This window comes from Gasterosteus aculeatus, chromosome 18 (genome assembly GCF_964276395.1).
Source record: "Gasterosteus aculeatus chromosome 18, fGasAcu3.hap1.1, whole genome shotgun sequence".
Taxonomy (NCBI): domain Eukaryota; kingdom Metazoa; phylum Chordata; class Actinopteri; order Perciformes; family Gasterosteidae; genus Gasterosteus; species Gasterosteus aculeatus.
Window position 1 is genome coordinate 16,841,851 of NC_135706.1, and position 13,498 is coordinate 16,855,348.

General features: G+C 44.7%; 2 protein-coding genes across 3 annotated transcripts; both read right to left on the reverse strand.

The window, feature by feature from the left end:
* Nucleotides 1–433: 433 nt before the first annotated feature.
* Nucleotides 434–5,971, reverse strand: ckbb (creatine kinase, brain b). 2 transcript variants are annotated; one of them, XM_078093868.1, is made up of 8 exons: nt 5,672–5,971; nt 4,094–4,301; nt 3,463–3,617; nt 2,198–2,330; nt 1,418–1,589; nt 1,223–1,346; nt 941–1,130; nt 434–813 (listed from the first exon to the last, which is right to left on the reverse strand). In XM_078093868.1, exons 2-8 carry the CDS (start codon nt 4,284–4,286, stop codon nt 635–637), a joined length of 1,146 nt encoding a protein of 381 aa, XP_077949994.1. In that variant the 5' UTR covers nt 4,287–4,301; nt 5,672–5,971; the 3' UTR covers nt 434–634. The 2 variants fall into 2 exon arrangements, with proteins under 2 accessions (XP_077949994.1, XP_077949993.1); XM_078093867.1 differs by having other exon boundaries at nt 4,094–4,306; nt 5,672–5,868.
* A 3,096-nt stretch (nt 5,972–9,067) lies between these two features.
* On the reverse strand, nt 9,068–13,363 carry LOC120814373 (photoreceptor outer segment membrane glycoprotein 2). Its single transcript, XM_040169725.2, has 4 exons — nt 13,213–13,363; nt 11,288–12,598; nt 10,439–10,685; nt 9,068–10,189 (listed from the first exon to the last, which is right to left on the reverse strand). Exons 2-4 carry the CDS (start codon nt 11,863–11,865, stop codon nt 9,929–9,931), a joined length of 1,086 nt encoding a protein of 361 aa, XP_040025659.1. The 5' UTR covers nt 11,866–12,598; nt 13,213–13,363; the 3' UTR covers nt 9,068–9,928.
* Nucleotides 13,364–13,498: the final 135 nt, after the last annotated feature.

The window sequence follows — 13,498 nt, forward strand, 5'->3', positions numbered from 1 at the left end:
ATACAGTCATTAAAAGTAGCACTTTGTGTTGAATTTTGATAAAACCTTTGTAATATTAGTTTCATTAAACAATTCTTGTGTAATTTGTTTATTGCAAACAGCTGAGAAATTGTATATTTTGCCAATAAACCTAATGTGCAATGGGGGTTAAATAATTTTGATTGCAACTGTAGCACTTTGTACTGTATTATATCTGAGTACTTCATAATGAACATATCAAAGGTACTTATGCTACTTGTTTTTGTATCAGAGGTAGATATAGTATCTCATGTACTACATCTCAGAGGCACATATAGTACTAAATCTCAGGGGTACTTATAGTACTTGTTACTGTATTATAAATCAGAGGTACATAGTATCTCATCATGTGCTACATATAGTACCTCATTGGGTACTACATGTTGGTGCAGAATGAAGACGCTGCAGCGTTTAGTCGGGTCCACACAGACTTTATTAGGTATTTCATGTGTTAGATCGGTCCAACAGGAAATAGAAAATCCTCCACATTGGACATTAACTGGGCGGCTTTAAACGGCCGTTTGCGTCAGGACGGATTCTAATTGGTTACAGTGAGCAACGGTATGTGGGGGAGAGGGGGGTAGTGGGAGGTGTTTCACAGGTCAGAGGTTACAGTTCACTTCTGATCTGGTATGATGTCATCGATGCTCTCTCCAGCCTCCAGACGTTTCTCCATGTCCACCAGCAGGTTGACACCATCCACCACCATCTGCACCAGCTCCACCTCGGAAAAGCCCAGACGGTCAGCGTTGGAAATATCAAAGACTCCACCCACCGCTGCTGTGTCCACGCCCCCTGACAGACACAGACAGGAAGTGATGTCACAGGTACTTCTTCAACTCATCAGGGAGAAGCCTCTTCAGGCTGACCCGGTGTGTGATGTCATCATGTCCACTGTCTCCCCACCTGTCTGTGAGCTTACCTGTGCCCCTCTTCTGCAGCCTCAGCCTCTTCAGGATCTCTCCGAACTTCTCGTGCTTGCTGACGTTTGGCAGCTTGACATGGACTCCGGCCCTCAGTCCCGTCCCCAGGTTGGAAGGACAGGTGAGGACATAGCCCAGGTGTTCGTTCCACATGAACTCGTGACCTCGTTCCTTAAACAAGCCCTCGATCTGCCCGAGAGAGAGGGAGACAGGTGGTCAGGTGATGAGCAATGGTGATGTCATTGGTATAGAAAGAGGGAAATGGGCGTGCAGGTGTCCACCTTGGTGAGTCCAGTGCAGAAGCGGTTGAACACCTCCTTCATGTTTCCTCCTTTCTGCATGCTGATGACCCGCAGGTGATCCTCTTCGTTCACCCAAACCAAGAAGGTCTTGTTGTCGTTGTGCCTGCAGGCGAAAGACAGCGGTTACAATGGGACAGGAAGAGAGTCACCCGTCCAGGTGCCTTCGGTACTGACCAGATGCCGCGGCCATCGGGCCAGTCGCGGGCCATGCCAGAGGCGAGCAGCAGGGGGGAGACAGGCTTATCAAACAGGAAGTGGTCATCGATTAGCTGCTGCTGCTCCTCCTCGGTCATGTTCTTCAGAGCGTAGTACTTCCCCTTTAAGTCCCCATCCAGCACATCCAGACCTGCAGGGGGTTAGAGGTCACAGGGGAAGCTCAGATGAGTCCAGGTGTTCAAATTAAAGTTCAGACATTTACTAAAATACAACATCAGGCCAAGAATATAGATAGGAATGGCATCATGAAAACTAATATTAATGTTATTATTCATTTCCATAAATGTATACCCCAGTAGGGGTCAGAGAGAGTGCTCGTCTCAGCGGATCCAGTTTAGGACTGGACTAGGTGGTCTTTGGCCTTATAATGTGAAGGATGTCTCACGGCCTGAGAGTCCGAGTTGTACAACACTTTGATCTGCTCAGTGACAATCACTGATGCATCCAAATAAAGAGCACATCTGGATAAGAGTAGATGGGTTACGAGTTTATCCCACTAATTCATCTCGTCAGAGAGCTGATCCACAGTCAGTTCCTGTTAACTCAGTCAGCTTATTGGCTTTCAACATCACATGATAACAAAGAGTGAGAAGAGTGACAAGTGAGAACAAGGAGAAAAGAAAGGAGTTAGAAGAGCAACAGGAGCAAGAAGATGGAGCTTTAATACATACATATTTATATATACACACAACTTTGTAGCTCATGACACACAGCAGAACATAGTAAGTGATGTCATACTTTCCAAGGACAGGTTCTCAATGGCGCGGCGTTCTCCTCGGCTGCAGTGAGGAGGCAGACAGAAGCCGCGGATGCTGCGACCTGTCCGGACACGAGAGCTTAGGACGTAGTCTGGATCCAGATCATCTCCTCCCTGAAACAAGGTGAACCAGCATATCAAAAATCAGGAACTTCCTGTCTCAAAGTTATGCAGAAAAAAAAATTGTTCATGCGTTTGTTACTTCCAGACTGGACTACTGTAATTCTCTGTTATCAGGCTGCTCTTGTAAATCTCTTAAGCCTCTCCAGTTGATTCAGAATGCTGCAGCACGTGTATTAACAAGAACTAAGAAAAGGGATCATATCACTCCTGTATTAACTTCTCTGCACTGGCTCCCTGTTAAATCAAGAATAGATTTTAAGGTACTTCTCCTCACCTACAAGGCACTTGCTGGTGAGGCACCGTTGTATCTTAAAGAGCTTGTAACACCGTATTGCCCTACAAGGCAGCTGCGCTCCATAGATGCTGGGTTACTTGTTGTTCCTATGGTTTTAAAAAGTAGGCTGGGGGCAGAGCCTTCAGTTATCAAGCTCCTCTTTTGTGGAACCAGGTTCCACTTTCAGTCCGGGGGGCAGATTCGGTCAGCTCTTTTCAGATAAAGCTTTCCTCTTTGATACCACTTAGTTAGGGCTGGCTCAGGTTAGCCTGGACCAGCCCTTAGTTAAGCTGCTATAGGCCTAAACTGGGGTGCACACAGAGTCTCTCGCTCACTCTCTCAGATAAAATAATAATGCACATCTCAATAATGTACAGCTTCTTCTTCGTAGTTTTTGTGCTTTCTCACCTTGCAGGTTTCCATGGATCATGGGTAGATCTGGTCCTGCCATGGCCCTGCTGCTGCTACATTATTATCACATTCCTATCCCTGTCATCATAAACCAACATTACAGACTTCTTTGTGCTTCCCCTCCCCACAGGTTTCTGTGGATGGTGGTTGTTGATGCAGTGTACTACTCTCAATATTTGAATCATTTCCGTTGTTTGAATTTAATTTATGCTGTTCATTCTGTACACGTGACATCTGTTGCAGTCTGTCCATCCTGGGAGAGGGATCCTCCTCCAAAGTTCTCACTAAGGTTTCTTCCGTTTTTTTCTCCCTATTGAAGGGTTTTTCATTATTTGTTTTTCCTGTGCCAATTAGTAGAGGCCAGTATCGACCAAACTCTAGACACAAGCAAATCTACATCCATGTTTTCTTGGTTCAGGACGGTTTGTTGTGGTTTACCTGCAGGTTCTCAGGGTTCAGGTCAGTCTTATGTTTGTCCGATGGTTTGTACCCTCCGTGACGGTCTTCAATCACCGGGTCCAGCAGCTCTTTGAAGACCTCATATGTCTCCTCGTCTCCAGCGACGCAGCCCACCGTCATGATGAACGGGTGACCTGTAGGAAACAAAATTGCTGATCACCAATTTTCTGACTTGGACCAGAGTGATGCAGTAGTTTTAATATGGATGGAATTAGACTTCTCTTGTAAATTGTGCTGGAAGTTTACATTTGATATCGGTGCTTAACAATTGTATTTATTTTTTTGTGTGTTGCTAAATTAATGGCTTGGATGCAAAGGATCAAGAGACCAGACAGGAAGTACTCACAACGTCCTTGTGGGGTATTAAACAAGCAGAAATTAACCTGATTTCCTGAGTCAATCCAATTAAGAAACAGCTAAAGACGGGATCACAATCGCCCTGCATGAAGGTGACCCACAGCACCAGGAGCTACCTGGTTAAAAGGGTTATCTGGTTTAGTTAAGGGGTTACATGGTGTAAATAAGTGGTGCCCTGGTTAGATAAGGGGTTACCAGGTAGGTTATAAACTAATCCAGGATGCTGCCTGGCTCAGACAGGTGTAACTTGTACCTGGGTTGTCGATGCCGGTCTGAATGATGTCGTCCAGGGTGAAGCCACTGGGCGTCTCCTTGTCTCTCAGGTGTTCGTACATTTCAGGTGTGAGCACCTTTGCCATGTGGTTGTTGTGCTGGCTGAGGTCGGGGTACTCTTGGTCCGATGAGTAGTTCATCTTCAGCTTGTTGTGGGTATTTCCGAAAGGCATGATGACGACCGGCTCCTGACCTCGGAACAGTTTGGACAAATAAGCTTCTCATGTAGGTTGATTTACTTAAACTGTAACATTAGTGTTCTCTTCTCACATCACTTCTTAAATAAGTCCCAATATTAGTGTCCTTGTATATGAGGATTCGTATTTATGTTATTGAATTAACATAAAGGAAATAAACCGGTTGTCATGAGTTGTTGTTCATTCTGTACACATTGTAGTCTGTCCACCAGGAGAAGGACCCTCCTATTAATTAATAAAATTAATTTGTTAAATCTAAACAAAATAGAAACCAAATCAGCAAAATACAGTGTTACTAGTTCTACTCAATATGTAAAAATTATTATAAATACTATAAATAAATGCTATTTATAAAAATATATTATTACCAAAGATATAATTTTCCATTGTGATATTATATAAAAGAAAAAGCTGTGTGTGTGTGTGTGTGTGTGTGTGTGTGTGCGCGCGCGCGTGCGGCTGGTGTGCGTCGTTAACCTTGAACCATCATATTGTGGTGGTCCCTGAAATAATCCTGAATCTGGTTTTATGGTCCAGACCATCTGCAGCATGAGGTCATGTGACTCTTCCGAACCTCTGCAGGGATCTGACCCGGTTCGGGCCGGCCTGGATCGGGGCGGGTCCAACTGGTCTGCGGGAGGCCGCGGAGTGACGCAGCTCCAAACCGGGTTTAACCCCTCAGACTCCGGTCACCTTCAACCGGGTCCTGCGCGTGACCCGCGCTCGTGCTCGTTAATCCGTAATCATCTCGTTTAAGTGGTAAATCAAGCCGACGTGAGCATGCGCAGCTCATACATGATAAACGTTTGGGGCAGAAGATTTAATGTTGAATTAGAACATTTTATTCAAAGCTGCACATTGAAGCATCAAATGACCTTAACGAATCTGTTGATATTTGAAGTTTATGATCATTAAACTACCGCACGCGAGATGAAGAAGCGGTGAGTGCGCAGCACCTGCAGACAGACAGACAGACAGACAGACAGACAGACGGGCTGCGGACAGACGGGCTGCAGACAGACAGACGGGCTGCGGACAGACGGGCTGCAGACAGACAGGCGGGCTGCGGACAGACGGGCTGCAGACAGACAGACAGACGGGCTGCGGACAGACGGGCTGCAGACAGACGGACGGACGGACTCTGTGACGCTCAGCAGCACGCTAACAACCAGTATTCAGCCCGTCTGTCTGTCTGTCTGTCTGTCTGCAGCCTCTTTGTTCCGGTGACCCTGCAGCACTCTGAGGCCGGAGACTGATGTGTGATGCCCGCTGAGCGCGAGCCTCTTTCTGGGTGGGGAACCAATAACCGGGAGCATTGATGAGGTGATCAGCTGTGATTGGTCAGTGTGAGAGGGTCTTACCTGTTAGTTCAGTCTGTTGTGAAGTGGTCTCAAGCGGATCCGGTTCTGCTACTGCGGATTAAAGATGCGCTCAGCCTTTTATACCCGCCTCCTATTCCTGATTGGCTCCTATTTACAGTTCATTCATTCCATTGGAGGGAGATCCCTCTGGAGGTCACGTGGTCTATCTCTCTCTGTGCAGCTTCAGATCAAAAGTGTCTCTGAGCAACAGACCAAAGCACAGACAGTCTCGTGTCTGTGCTTAGTTCACGTGTCTTTAATAACAGTAGTAAAGTCTAGTGTCTATGTTTAGTTCAGGCGGCTGTGAAGGTCAACCTCAACAAACCCCGCCCACTTTATGTGGTACGATCACAGTTTATCTCCGTTATACGAGGAAGAGATGGAGGAGGAGGAGAGGAAGAGGAGGAGGAGGAGGAGGAGGGGTTGTCCGTGGTGACAAAGCACTATCTCCTGTAGCTTTAAATTATTTCTCACCTTCAGAAGACCGTGAGTGTGCGTGTGAGTGTGCGTGTGAGTGTAGTGTCATTTATTTTCAACAAAAATATAAAGTATATGTGATTACCTAACATTATGATCCATATTTATATATTTTAGTTATAGTTAACTGAGATTAACTGCTCTAACTGGATCTAGCTTTGGGATCACTTGGTTCAGGTGAGTCAAATATTTGTAAAATGTTTGCATACACACACACACACACACACACACACACACACACACACACACATATACATATATATATATATATACACACAAGTAACAAGGTGATGAGATTGAATACAAAACAGATACACCACCCCTCCCCCATCCTCCATCAGCATGTACAGTGGCAGCATCCAGGCCCCACCCTCTTCCTCATCTCTGTCATTTTACCATGACTGAACACAGTCAGTCCTGTAATCTCCCAGTATAAGAACCCTGTATCCTCCAGTATAAGAACCCTGTATCCTCCAGTATAAGAACCCTGTATCCTCCAGTATAAGAACCCTGTATCCTCCAGTATAAGAACCCTGTATCCTCCAGTATAAGAACCATGTATCCTCCAGTATAAGAACCCGGTATCTTCCAGTATAAGAACCCGGTATCTTCCAGTATAAGAACCCCGTATCTCCTAGGGTTAGGGTTAGAAAACGTACTTCAGTACTGCAGTGACGTCAGCTCACCCTACTCCTGCCTGCAGCCAATTAGGATCCTCCTCAGCCTGACCCTTTCACTATTGGCTGAGGTTGTTAACAGGACGGCGTGGTTCATGAGCTAGAGCAGCAAGTCACTGAAAGCCTCACAGAACCTGAACACAACACATGAATGAGTGAAGCATGTTGTGTTGTGACAATGAGATGTGTGGATCATTGCTTGTCCAGGGTAAAACTATTGGTCCGGAATAATTTCATGATCGCAACAACAAACCTGTCATCATTCAGACATCAGTCTGACAACAGCAGCGTCTAATCCTGTGATCTAAATCTAGTTGGTGGGCGGGGCTTCACTTTTAATGTATCCCAATTTCGTTCATAATATAATATTTAAATAATAAAAAAGTAAAATAATAATTTTCTTTCAGTGGTCATAGTGATATTATAATTGAAATCCATTCATATTATAATAATTAAAAATAGCTTATTTTATTGTAAATATTAAGACTAATATATTAGTACAGCAAAATCCCTGTAAATATTTTTAATAATGCAAAACCAATATTTTAAATGGATTAAATTAAGGTAAATTCCATTAACAATAAAACCAATAACCCTAAAGTTGCTTTGGGAGAGCTGATAGCTATATTATATTATAACTGCAGTTTTTGATTTTGTGGACCTGAATTTTAAGTTTGTTTGTACAAAGCAGCTTACTGTCGTTCATTTGTCCGTCGAGCCTCCTGGCTCTCACCCGGGACGCGTTACCAGGCAACCAGCAGCCGGCGGCCATGACTGCTTTGTTCTTCAGGGGACTGAGAGGAGGTTGCTTTGGTTTCTAGTTTCCTGTTTTCAAAGAAGAGTTGAGAATGTTGTTTCCAAAACACTTTCTGCTGTTCACATTTTTATATACACTTGTGTGTTGAAACACTGTGTATTTCAGATGAAGTTTTACTGTTACATTACATTACATGTCATTTAGCTGATTTTTTTATCCAAAGCGACTTACAAGTGCATTCAACCATAAGGAAACAAACCCAGAAGGACAAGAAACAAGAAAGCACAATTGCATCAAATAAGCCGATTTACAACTTGCTGTAGATAAGTGGCATAAGTACAATTTAAGGGCTACAATTTGTTTAGTGTTTTTAGCTGTTTAGCTGTTGAAGTAATAAATCAGTTAGCGGCAGTAAAAAATCTAGCTGCCCTCAATGCAGCACAAGAGTCAACTCAACATAAAATGATGAAAAAACTAAAACATGAATGAGATTCAGAGCAGTTCACTGAATATTTAATATAAAATCAAATATTAATTATACTTTGGTTCCACAGATGGACCTAGCGCACCAACCGCCAAGACAAATTCCTTGTATGTTTGGCATATTTTGGTAATAAATGTTTCCTGATTCCTGATCCTGATTCCTAATAACACACAGTGTGTGTGATATATTCCAGTACACTTGAGGAATGGAGAGCTGCTGTTGGTCCCCTGTGTCGCCTCCTTCTGGTTGCTGCACTGCAACTAAACAAACAGGTACATTACATCACATGTCATTTAGCTGTCGCTTTTATCCAAAGCGACTTACAATAAGAACATTTCAACCATCAGGACACAAACTCAGAAGAACAAGAAATAAGAAAGTGCGATTTCATCAAATAAGCCAATTTACAACTTGCTGTAGATAAGAACCATTATAAGTCCAATGTAAGTGCTACAGTTAGTTAGTGTGTTAGTGGAGGTAGAGTGTGAAGAGGTGTGTCTTTAGTCTGAAGATGTGAAGGCTCTCTGTGGTCCTGATGTCTTCAGAGACCTCCTTCCACCATTTAGGAGCAGGACAGCAAAGAGTGGAGATCTAGTCGAGTGTTTTGCTCTCAGTGAGCTAGTCAGCTTGTCGCAGAGGGGCCAGGTTATCATGCTGATGGCCACATACCCCCCCCCCCCTCCATCCCTATCCTACACATGAAAAAACAGCAAAAATAATGACAAGGATCAAAATGTTGGTATTAAGATTCTTATGTAACGAGACAAATCCCAACATAAATAGCTACATATTGATAAACCTGCCATCAAATGACTTGTTTTCGTGAATACAAAAAAGTTTTATTGAAATCATAAAATAATCACACAGTTTAGTTTCCTATGGAACAGAGAGATTTCAGGCTAGCTGTTTCTACATACTTCCAGGCTTAATGCTAAGCTAAGCTAACCATTTATATAGAGATAAACCAAATATTGGAATGTTCCTTTAAGAAGAATACCTGCTGCTGGGTGCTGATATGTTTCTCATTTATTATCATAATATTCAAAAAACAGAAGTATGATATTTGGGGTGCAGACAAACTCTAGAAAGGATGACACAGCAAAGAGACCCTAGGTTCAGACCACACCCACCTCAAAGAGGCCACGCCCCCATGACTAACTTTAACCCTCAATTAAGATATTCAGCCCTTTCGTTGTTGTGAAGAGGTGCGTTAGCTTCAGGGACCTGCTCCGTGTTCCTTTCACCATGTAGCTCTATGACAACCATCTAGTGGATATTTGAGGAACTGACGTTTTTTTGGTACTTGGGTTAATTTCTCCATGTTTCTCATTTTTATTTTATTTTAGGCGAGCCATCCTTTCACAGAGGTGTATCATCTGAAAACTGGAAACCTAAGGATTAAAAGGTAGAACATTTTTGTTTACATTCATTGGTCTCAACACAATTTGTATTCCCCTCAGGATGAACTTCATCGATCCTCGTCAGGTAAATGTTTTAGTAAGACATTCATCAGCCTTTAGCGTTTAGCTCAAATCCCAGCTTTACAGAGCTTCTAACGTGACATGTATAAACCCTTCAGCTGGCAGAAAAGCTGTAAACTAATGAGCCTGCTAACAGCATAAAAACCTTGAGATATTTTGTCACACAAAAAGGTTTGACTTCCATCTGAAGGCCACGAACCTGCCGAACGTTTGACAAACTTCACAAATGGAAGGCATTGAATAGTGAACGTGGGAGGAACCGAGGACAGATCCTCCTCAGAGCTTCCCGTACTTGAGACCCGGGTTCTCAGGAAGCATCACCAGAGTTAGAGGTTCTGAACCTGTTCAGTTTGGTCCCGAACCACCTAGAGGTCCATGGCTTTACTGGATGCCGGTAACAGGGGTTCCGACCTGGCAGGACAGCACCTCCTGCTCGGCGGTGGCAGTTGGGATGTTGATGTTGGGGTCATTGTCCACCTGGTAACACTTCCCCATGTTCTTGATGATGTTAAAGTTAGAACGGGCGGTTTCCGCCAGGCTGTTTTCCAGTATCCAACCGTCAACCTCTGAATCAGGATCGCCCAGGTGGAGAACATTCTCCATGGTTGTCTGCAGGTAACGGACTCCGGTCAGAACCAGCAGCTGGTGGGAGAAGAACACAGAGTCTAGTAAAATGAGATTGACCACATCTTAATGTGATGGGTGAGACGGGTTAGATGGTAAGACAGGATAGAAGGGTGAGATTGGTCAGACAGGTCAGAAGGGTCGGGTTAGAACAGTCAGATGGGTAAGTAGGGTCAGACGGTTCAGAAAGGGTAAAATAGTCAGACGGGTCAGAAGGGCCCCTCCAATGGATGTGGATGTGGATCTGGTGGGTTAGTGTGTCGGAACCTCAAAGAGCCAGATGAGGAGCACGGTGAGGCCAATGGACTGCATGAGGCCTGTGTAGTGGTCCAACAGGGCCTGTCGGCAGCCCCTCCTCCACAAGTTGAACTGCTGGCTCCGCTGGTCGTAGTTGAAGTGTATCGACCTGTCGCTGACCTGCTGCTGGATGCAGGGCCGAGGGGACAAGGTACTGCAGCAGCTGAAGGGAACGCCATCCATCAGGTACTTCCCCTCCACGTTACTCCTCAGGCGGCTGGAAGGAGGAGCAGGGAGTGAGGAACTATTGCTAGTACTACTGCTAGTACTGATGGAATCTACCTTCAGCCAAAACACCTCCAGAGGATCCACCGAAACGAACAACCGGGTCCTACCAGAACTGAGTTGTTCTTTTGGGTTCTGGAGATCTTTAGACTCCTTTCAGGTACAATGGAATCCACCAGAATCCAGCCAGGTCTTCTAGAGTCTATGAAGGTTCAGATTGAATGACATCAGCTTTAGACCAGATTTCTAGTCTATGTTCTGGTTCCTGTTTCTTTTGTTGCATGGGTCAAACAGTTTGGGTTGAACTACATTCATGCTGAGTGAAACTATTTGTACCTGGAATTTATCTACTTTTTTTTTTACTTTGAATGAGCTTCGGATTCATTCTTTTTTACTTTAAATGAGCTTTGGATTCATTCTTTTTTACTTTGAATGAGCTTCGGATTCATTCTGAACTAACTGATCATTAAAACTCTAAACTAAAACCACAAAGCACTGAAATCCTCACCTCGGTTCATAGAAATATCCACCAGAACGCATGGAATCCAGTAGATTTACTGATATCAACAAAGATTGAGATCTCAAGAGACTTACTCCACCACGCTGCTGCTGGTCATGTCCAGGTAGCGGTTGCTGATCCACTGGACGTGGAACCAGTCCCGGTACCCAGAGATCCCGCAGCACTGGAACTGGATCTGCAGCAGGTCCAGGGTCTTCTTCAGGTAGCAGCGGCCCGGCGTGTCCGTGTCCTTGTAGTAGCGCATAGCGTTCCTCAGGCCCCCCGACAGTGACTCCTCGAGCTGGCTGCGGACGCTGTAGCACGTGAGCGCCCCCCACAGGATGCAGGAGGTGAAGAAGAAGGTGCAGACAATGTACGGCATCATCACCAACTTCCAGCGAAGAAACTTGTTGGTGTCGGTGCAGTCCAGGCAGATCTTCCCGCCCAGGAAGTTGATGCAGCAGGCCGCCAGGCCGGTGGTGATCAGCATATGTGGCACATGGAGGATCCCCTCTGACATCAATTCCTGCCATTTCTGGATCTCCACTTTGAGGAAAAGGCCCAGGCCAAACAGAAGGGCTCCTGTCAGCACCGAGATCCAGTTGAGCAGCCAGAGCACCTCGGCGAGCTTCTCTCTTTCCGGCTTGGTGAAGCTCAGTTTCCCGACCGCCATGTCTCTCCGGTTCTTACGTCTCACGTTGGCAAAAACATGCTGGACAACCGGACCTCCTCAAGGTGCTGTACTGCTTACGACCACTAGGTACTGCATTCTGAGCATGTCGATTGTCAACATTGTCTCTGTGGCTAAACTTCCAGCTGGCTCTGTTAGTGATCATGTTAGAAACCTTTGGTTCATTAATTAGTCATTAACCATCTTGACTGAAGGTGTAACAACCACACTGAAGAACAATCAAATCAGAAAGACTCTTGTCTCCTAAATATCTTAAATGAGTCACTTCAAATATATTCCCCAAAAAGTCTGTCTAAAACCTTTGGTTTCTAAAAGAATGAAAGGTTCTAAAGCGATGAGGAGAACATCCCACAGCGTGCTGAGTTTGAGTTGTTTTTTTTGGTTTTGGTCTGTACAAACCTGATGGGCTTGCTCCTGGTTCTGACAAACAAAATGGTGCCAAGCGTAGACTCAAGTCGTAGTCCAGTGTGGTGTTCTGGGTTCAGTGATCAGGGTTCAGATTTTAGGGTTCATAGTTCGTAGGATTCATTGTCCAGTGGGATCAGAGATCAATGTTCTGTATTCTGGTTTTCAGAGTTCATGGTCTTGAATTGAGGGTTCAGTGTTCTGGGTTCTGGTTTTAGGGTTAAATGTTCAAAGAAGGAGCTGCTCTCTGAGCGTCATAAGGAGCTTAGCAAGGTATTTTAGATTCTCTTCAACTGACAGCATGTGATCACTGCAGGAAGAAGGTCACAGGTTAACAAAACTGGTGGAACTGGACAGTCTGAAAATGATTCACGGAGCCAGTTAATTATCAGATAATCAATAACAATCATATCCACATGTTGATCAGAATCTGAGCCGTGAGAAGGCTGTAAATCGATCACAGAGGATCATCTCTCCTAATCTGTTTTCGATCAGGTGATCATGGGTGTTCATACTGAACTGCAGTTACAAACACAACGATAATCAATACATTAAGTGTTTACTGATCATAAGTGACAAGTGACAAAGCCAGGAGACTGCTGCCAGGAGACAGGAGACAGAAGACAGGAGACAGCATAGAGGAGACCGAAGACTGAAGGAGAGGAGACTGAAATACAGAAGACAGAAGGACAGAGGACAGGAGACGAGAGAAAGGAGACAGAAGAGAGGACAGGAGAGGAGACTGATGACTTCAGAATAGAGGACACAACTACAGAAGACAGAAGGACAGGAGACGAGAGAAAGGAGACGGAAGAGAGGACAGGAGAGGAGAATGATGACTTCAGAATAGAGGACACAAATACAGAAGACAGAAGGACAGGAGACAGGACACTGAAGACTCATGGACAGAGGAGAAAGGTTTACCTGAAGACAGATCGACCAGCAGAGTCCTTCCTCCGCCCCTCCTCACTTCTGAGACAAACTGAAACACATATCGCTGCTAAGAAACTGAGTTTTGAAGCTCTGTTAACCTTTGTTAATCTCCTTACAGCTAATCAGCCTACTCTCCAACCCCCCTCCCCCCCTCCTCCCCTCCCCCTCGACCAGCTGGAACGTCATGGGAGGGACATCCATCACAGAGTCTCCTCATATATTTATATGTATATATATACACATACATACAATTATATATATATATATATATATATAT